The 8,823-nt window shown below is 33.2% G+C and overlaps 1 protein-coding gene across 2 annotated transcripts in view; it reads right to left on the bottom strand.

Moving 5' to 3' along the window:
- LOC106460169 (histone lysine demethylase PHF8-like) overlaps positions 1-8,823 on the bottom strand; it is a 52,959-nt gene that overhangs the window by 39,345 nt on the left and 4,791 nt on the right. For both annotated transcript variants that reach the window (XR_002610695.1, XM_022386823.1), the window contains exon 2: positions 5,259-5,344. Coding sequence is in view for 1 of the 2 variants with exons in the window: in XM_022386823.1 (XP_022242531.1) it covers positions 5,259-5,344 (86 nt within the window). In the remaining variant the exon portion in view is untranslated. The remainder of the gene's footprint in view (positions 1-5,258; positions 5,345-8,823) is intronic.

Genomic DNA, 8,823 nt, shown 5'->3' with positions numbered 1-8,823 from the left:
ATGTACTTCCCTTCTTCAAAGTATTTTTACAATTTTTATTGATTTATAATTCATCCTGGGTAAATAACAATGTGTTATACTTGAATAGCATTCTTCTCGTTGTAATACAAAGTTATTTTTTTTACTTTTCTTATCATTATATTATTCCATTTATTATCTACTTCTGTTTCACTCCTTAGCTTTCTTGATTATTACACTATTTCAGAGTTGCTGTTGATTTTATTAAAATCTAGAAAAATAAATCCTACCAGTTGTATAAAATGCTACATCTAAGACAATAAAGCTTGTAAAGTTAACATTGTGATGAGGTAAAAATTACATATTTGTTATGCATGTTTACATATACTACACCATAATACATAATAGTTCCTGCCTTATGGAACAAATTGAACCCCCTTCAATACCTCCAGTAAAAAAATTTTTTAATTATCTTAACAGTTGATCTCAAGCTTGAATAATTAGAAAAATTTAGATACCTGACCAATAAAATTCCCAGATAAAACAATGATTTCTTCCAGTCAAGCATACAGTACTGTGCAAAAGTGTTAGAACAAGAGAATATTTTGTCATTCTTTCCATTTTATAGGGCTAATTCTTCCATGCCATTGCATTATGGTAATGCTTCACTGATCCCTGTTGACAATTGAATGAGCCACGGTGAGAATACTTATCATTCTTTAGAATTCCCATATACTTGTACCAAGGGCGTGTCATAAGGGTTCTGCTTGAATGAGCATACTGATTCAAATTTAGGGTCTGAAATAACTGTCATGGTACCCCATGCAGTGCCTTAATTATATAGAAAGAAACTACCAAAGAGCTAGCATATGATACCGGTATATGCTGGAAGAAATCAATTTAATAGCATTCCACAAATAAACCTTGATAAAAACAGTATTTAACACTATATATTAAGTTTTTTTGTCATGCCATGTCCCAAAAAGCATAGAGAATTGTCAGTAGAGTTTTACGTGATGCTGGTTGAGCTCTCTGACAAATTGCTCCAGACTTGAAATGCTCCCCAAACACTGTCATGTACACCTAGATTGTGATACCAAGACAGAAATAGAAAAGGAAAAAGCAGAACACCTAAACTCAATGATACTGATGTTAAGTATCTTCGTTTATGCAGCCTTCGGGGAATAAGGAAGACTGCCACTGATCTCAAGCATGAGACAAATGACCACGTACCAAATGACAGAAAAGTGTCCAGATATACAGTATCAAGAAGACTCAACAAGAATGGAATATTTGGTCGTGTAGCAGTTAAAAAAAACCCTTAATATTGATCTCCAAGTATGCGTTTTGCACCACCAGAATCACAACAAGAAAGTATGCAACACTGAAGTGGACAAACTTTCTCCTCCACCTGAAGAAGTCCAAAGGGCAACACCCCAAGCTTGGAATGATGGGATTATGTATGCCATACTCAATCAAAGGAACAGAACTCATCTGGTCTGGAATTATGAACATTTAACCTCAGTCCCCAACCAAGTGGGCAAGGAGTAGAACAAGAATGTAATACGCATTGGGGAGTTTGGAGGAACAGTGCTCTGGAAACTGTGCAATAGGTGAACCAAGTTCCCTACATTTCTAAAAGCAAACCAACCCCTATTTATTCAATCTGAAGATCAGCATGGATGGGCAGAATCACCTTTAGCTTTACTCATGATAGTCCATGAGTAGCAGTCTATGATAAAAGATAATACCATCCTGTACGTGCCTAGATGGTCTTATGGAACACCCCATTTTGACAGTCTCTTGCAACATGTAGTAATTATAGTGAAAGTGGTTGCTAGTGCAGAATTGAAAAGAGAAAGCATACCTGCCTGGGCAATGCTTGCCACAGTGTCGGATCCAGTGAAAAATAAAAGGGATCCTGAAAATAAAAATAATATATAATTGAAGAAATACTCACCCCTGGTTAAAATCTAACAGATGTGGTCAAAATAGCTACAGAGGATAGTGCCAGATCATGTAAGTAATGAGATAGGAAAGTATTAGTAGTAATCCACATACCAACCCGCACAATGTCTTCTAGAGGGCAATTCAACCAAGCAGCTAATCTGGTGAGATGTGACATGCAAAATAATCCTCTCCTCTAACGATAATCCATTATAGGGAATGTGAATCAATTTACGAAGCCACAACATTAGAGTAATGGGAGATAAGTCACAGGAAATAGAAGGATTCCAATGAATGAACAATTGATTCCTACTACCACGAAAGGAGTTAGTACGAGCCACATAATACTTGAGGGCCCTAACAGGACATAACAAACGATCAGGACTGGAGCAGTCATAAAGTTGAGATATGGCTGGCAAATGGATTGGTGAGAAGGGAGGGGAGGAAGGATGGGTAAATATTATTGGAAATAAATTTTTGGTATAGGAAAATGTTAACTTCCGAAACACGCCTCTACTCACATTTTAGCTCAAATCCCACACGAACAAGGTGGAGTGGCCAGTGAGGGCAAGATCCACACAGAAAGCATCTGCGTAGAAAAAAAGTGTGTGAAAATGAGATATAGTAATAGCACACTAGTGGGATCCTCACTACTTCTGGAACAGGTATGCTTTTTGCCTTGACAACATGAAATCTATTTTCTGGGTGGTAAAGGCAGACCGGCCACAGAGGCAAAATCCTAACATCATTAAAAGAACATAAATTTGTCCAGGTCCCAATCAGGAAGACAAGGTCCAACTTCTCATCATTGGAATTATAGAGCTGTGGACCCAAATCTAGATCCAAGGTGTAGTGGCTAGGACATGAAGATTTCTTTTTATTGGCCTTGTTTAGTAATGTGGTATTATTGGAACCCAACCTGAAAGTTAGAGAATGTTGCATGTTGAGCCACCGAAATTACAAAGAGAAGGCAAGCAACACATAAGTGGACAAACTTTTACCCAAACCTGAAGAAGCACAAAATGCAACAAACCAAACTTTGAATTATGGGACCTGTCACACCTCATTCAACCTAAAGAAACAGAGATTGCACAGCCTGGGATTAGAACCCAAAATCCTAACTCCACAGCTTGAGAGGCAAGGCAATACCTTCTACCCAGAATTATGAGGAGGATGCGAAACAAACTCAGTCCAACCAATGGCACAAGAATTAACGCTTCATGTACAGAAGTACAATGAGCTGAGGACCCTCTTTTTTTTAATCATCGAAATGAAGAGAATGACCAAAAAGAAGGGCCACACTCAACTCAACTGGATAGGGAAGAGTCATCTCTGAACCTCCAAGTAGGCTAGTCCTGCTCCTACCATACATCTGGGAAAACCATTCAGGGTTATTGGTAGGAGGGCACCCAGTTTTGCCCTCTTCTCCTTGAGTGGAATAATGAGTTCAAGCATCACTCAGGAGGAATAATCCTTTGACCACTGCTCCAGCAACTACAAACTGGGAGTGGTAAGGATTCCCACAATCCACAAGGAAAAATGGGGGGATACTTGCATTGGGGAGTCCCAAGGAATGATGCTCTGGAAATATTGCAATAGGTGAACCACATTTCCTATTTTGAAAAGCAGACAGGCCCCAATATATTTAATCTAGGGGTCAGCAGGGATAAGAAAATACCTTAAGCTTTACTTATGATAGTCCAGTACTGTATTTGTCCTTGTGTTATAATTGTTTTCCACCCAGAAATGCACAAGATGGTCTTATGTAACACCCCATATCAACAGAGCTCATTGCTAACGGTCGACTGGTAGCTAGTGCAGATTTGGAAGGATCCAAATGAAAATGACAAAAGGATCCCTGAAGAATAAGAGATATAAACACAAAATATTAGTGAAATCACTTTTAAAAATTATTACTTCGAAATTTCATTTTCATTATTTTGTAAAATAAAGAAAATAGACAACTCCAGACCTAAGAAGACATGTCTATAAAAAAAGGAATCATCTAAAGCATAGATATAATTAAAGCCATTCAACACTGAAGAAAAACTTGCAGCAAGCACATCAATTGTCGGAATGTTCTGCTGTTGAGAAAAGTGAATAGGAAGTAATAATGGGGACATTTCTTATAGCTCTGGGATAGGTGCTCATTGATGTAGGTGGAGAGAACCACAAGATTTAACTATTTAACTTGCTTTGGGCAATAAAGTGGGGTATAAAGGCTGAAGCAAGCAAGGTAAAATTCAAACCAGTGCTTAGATGGTGGGTTTTGGAAGAAGAAATTCCTCATGTTTAGTTCACCTGCTTTACTTTATATAGTGTTCCTTTGATTTTTCTCTTATATGTACATGTAACTAGATAAACATTCATAATGTGTACATTGTATTCTTAAATGTTTATGAACTACAGAAAAACTACAATTTCAAATTTCTAGTGTTAAAGGAAGTGAGTTTGGAAATGTGAATACACATGACCTATGTGATCGTAATTAATAATATGGCACAAGTTCAACTATTGACAGTAATATCAGGGTGGTTAAAAGAAACAAAGGCACAATGAGCTATTATGCTAAATAGCTTTATATAAAGAGATCGTTTTGGTGTACCTAGTTATTTATAATCTCATTTGATCCTCATATCGACATTTTTAAAAGATAAACAAATTTATATTGATGGACAACTTTAGCTAAGAATAACTGTTTTATTTTCAATTATAAGGAAACTTTGGCCAGCAACAGCTCCCAGTCAAAGTTAAATTAGGTAGCAAAAACAGGCCTACTGCATTTTTAAACACATTTTTCAAAGTTGTTTGAATTCCACAATTTGTTGGTTACAAAGTTACACTAAAATGTAAACAAAATATCATCAATGTTGAAATTAATCTCACTAATTGCTGCTGTTTAAAAACTGTTACTGTGTTCCAGTTTACAAAAAATTTGGGTAAGTAGGAATAAACTTTTTACAAATTAATACTGAACCTAGTATTATCAACTTTTAACATCTTTTCACTTCATTTCAAGCCCTAGATCGACATTTGACTGAAAACCGAACAGTAGTATTTCCTATTAAGTATGAAAGTCTGTAGATCATTTTATCATGTTATAACACAAGGAAAACATAAAACATTTCTTCAAATTCCAATGAAATATGTTTGCTATGTAATAAATGTAAAAACTAAGTCACACTTTAAAAATAAATGAAGCACATTATCATAGACTAAATGTCCATGCATTACACCACACAAACTTTTATTTCTTCTACAGATGCAAGTTAAAATATCAAAAACACTTATGTTTATATAAAATACGCAATGCAAGTTTTCTTGCTTAATTTCTTATGAAACAACATACTTACAGACAGAGGGTCCATGAGCTTCCTCACAGGCTGGACAGTGGTATTTCTCAATATCAACTGACTCATGTTCCTTAACATCTACACAGCTATTACAAAAAATGTTGTTTACATTAGGTATATATTTACAGCTCATATGATAAAAACTCAAATAGAATAAATTTTTACAGATGTTCAACATACACTCTAGGTAAAAAGCTTAGTTTTTCAAGAATCACTTAGATACCTCTTAATAGGGAATTGACACGTTAGTGAAATGAATAGTGAAATGAAAAATTTAAGATCTACATGTGTAATCTTTAATTAACAAATCTGTCTATCAAGTATTGACGAAATCAAATATTATATTAATAACTTCAAACCACTGTGTCCATTAATGCTATTCTTTTCAAAGTAAAAGGCAGCATTTTACAATTGGATTCAATAAAGAAATATACTGTAAATACATAAACGTGGGGTTTCATAGTTTTAGATCAGCTTATATTTCCACATAGCAGCAATGAAGCAATTCTTTTATTTAATTTCAATTCAAAAAGTACACATGCATCTTGCAATGAATCTCATCATTTACTATATTCTTAAAATATTTTTAGAACAAATATAAGATGGTTCCACAGTAACTAAAGTTTCATATTTTGAAATATGTTGAGGAAAGAGTAAAAAAAGACTTGCACACAACATTTCTTTAATGATTTATAAAACAAACAGAGAGGTATTTTCATATTGCTTTGCAATAAAGATAAGCATAATAATAATAATCATGGTAATAAATAAAAACTGGTCAAATATTTTTTTTATACAAATAATGTAAATTACATGAAAAAAAAACAACAAGTTTATGGTTTGTCTCAAGCCTTCTGACAACAAAGCTGGTGCTACCATTTTTACTCCATGTATCAGAAATAAACAACATTACCTGTCATTATACCAAATAACTAAAGTTATGAAGAAAGTGTAACAATAAGTCAGTCACACTACATATATATCTGCCATATCCATCAATCACCTATAAAGCTTTCAGCAGAGGAAGAGCAGGACCTATTAAACTAATACATTATACTATATTAATATATAATAATATTTACAAAACATGTAAAAAAACAACAAATATTATGCTATGACACAATACTGTTTTATATTGATTGGGTAAACACTCAATCATTTTGAAGTATGTTAGTAGGGATGCAATTCCAAGACTTGTCTATAAGTGGATGAGGAAATATGAGGCCAAAATGGTAATCATAAAACCTTGGCTAATATGCGAGTATTTAGTGTTTAATACAAGGTTTAGATTACTTGACAATATTTGACCAATAGAGAAATAAGTGGTCACTTGACTAGAGCTGGGCAATTAACATGATATACTAGATTACCTATGAATTGACTGTCACAAAAATAATCAACTCAAACATAATTTTCCTACACAGAAAATTTATTTCTGATAGATTCTTACCTCCTCTCACATAGGAGGTAAGGTGTTGTACTGGAAGTTATAATTTGCCTACACAGAATATGTATCTCTAATTATTACTATTTTTGATCATTCCAAATTTTCAAATAATCAAAATATTGCCATTACATTTGTTCTTTGTTAAATATAAAGTTGCATAATAGGCTATCTTTACTCTGTCCATGCCAGGTATCAAAACCCAATTTTAACATTTTTTTTTTACTTCAAGATTGTTTAGCTTTGGGCCAGCATGGCCTAGTGATTTGAAGGGGGGGGGGGCACAGGATTTGAGAGTCTCAGGGTTGATTCCCAACTATACCAAACTTACCTTGCCTTTGTTATTGCAAACCCACTAATTGCTGGACAGAGGGAAGACAACTAGACAGAAGCACCCACCACTAACTGTTAGGCTATTTAAGTGTTATATAAATTGTAAATTTACTGTTTATTTTACATTGGTTTTATGTTTCTAATACATAACTGTATTCTTTAATGTTGCATAAGAAACTGCACATCTAGGGAAGGAGACCAAGGAGTCTGACCACCCCTCCATTTGTCTTCATAAGTCAATAAACAAAAAGCATTAAAAACAAATGTTAGATGTCAGTATTTTTGTTTGATTCATACATTAGTTACCATAGAAGATTTTTAAGGTTTTCTAAAATCAACACATCAACATCACTGGAGTCTACAGCAATATGGTTACAGCCCCAGCCAATAGCTGAGTATATGTAAACAACAATATGAACATCAATTAAATGGTTAGCATGATATATTTTCACCCCTTGGCTTTTTTTAAAACGCTCTAATAATGTGTACAGACATCAGAAATTTGTTTCAAATAAAGATAGTATTATTTAGGGCACCAGCATCTTTTACAGCATTGACTTATTACAGAAATGATTTTTCATTGTTTAGAAGTTGGAACTCTTATGAGAAATATGTTTTTCATATTGTTGAAGTCCAAAATAAATGAAAATGCAAATCGTATGATTGTATAATAATGAATTATCTAAAAACTTTTTTGAAAACAGATATCCTGTTTACAAATGATTAAATATGATTTTAGGTATAGATCTTATAATGTGTTCTAAATACAATTATAAATATTTAACTGTAGTTAGAAACATTGAATTGTTTTAAACTGTCTTTCTTTACAAATAAAATCACTGGAAATAAATATATAAGCTTTAAAATCACTGGATTATACCGTGACTGAGCAAATCATACTGACTTTTGTAGGCTTTCTAATTCATTGTATGCTCTGTCCACTGTGGTTATCAAAACTTAATTTTTAGTCATTATAATTTTTTTAGTCACATTGTGAAAATAATCTATTAACTCTTTCAGCACAGGCTCGGTCCCTCATACCGATCTCATAACCATTTTGTGCTTGTTATAGTTTTCATGCTATAACTTTAAAGTAAGTAAGTGAATGTTAATGAAATTTGGCACATTATTAAGTCTTAAGGTTTGTAAAGCAATGTTTTCTCATGCCATTTTTTTCTTCTCGCATGTTGCCTATCCAACATGCAAAATAATTTTCATTTTAAGAATAAAATACTTTTATACATCAGAAAATTCTCAAATTTCACATGCAAAATCTTCATAATGTCTAGACAGTTATCAAACATTTCTTAAGAAAAAACTTTATATTTTATCTGTTATTTTCACTAACAAATAGGTTCGGTAGATTTGACCAATCTTGTAACCACCAATAAAAAATTAGGAAATAAATATAAATAATTCCTCTTTCACTCCAAAGAATGAACACAAATTATATCACAAAAATATAAATGTTTAGACTAAATAGCTTAAATCTCATAACATTATACATATATATTTATTATTTTTTATTATATTGACCTTTCAGCCGTGCCTGGCTAACAATACAGAAGTTACAATGACATGGTGCACATGTATCCAATATCATAAAACTGTCAGTTTTCAATTATTATACATTATATATGTATATAGATTATTGCTATTTTGAAATAAGTTCTTACTTATTTTCCTTAAAACATAGAACAGTGAATAAAGAAGTAAAGCAAACAATTATCTCTTCTAGTTATAACCTTTGTATTCAATTGCTGCTTGACCTAGATTGCTAAGCCTTTT

The sequence above is a fragment of the Limulus polyphemus genome, unplaced genomic scaffold (genome assembly GCF_000517525.1).
Source record: "Limulus polyphemus unplaced genomic scaffold, Limulus_polyphemus-2.1.2 Scaffold722, whole genome shotgun sequence".
NCBI classification, from domain to species: Eukaryota; Metazoa; Arthropoda; class Merostomata; order Xiphosura; family Limulidae; genus Limulus; species Limulus polyphemus.
This window is presented reverse-complemented; position numbering and strand designations above follow the sequence as displayed.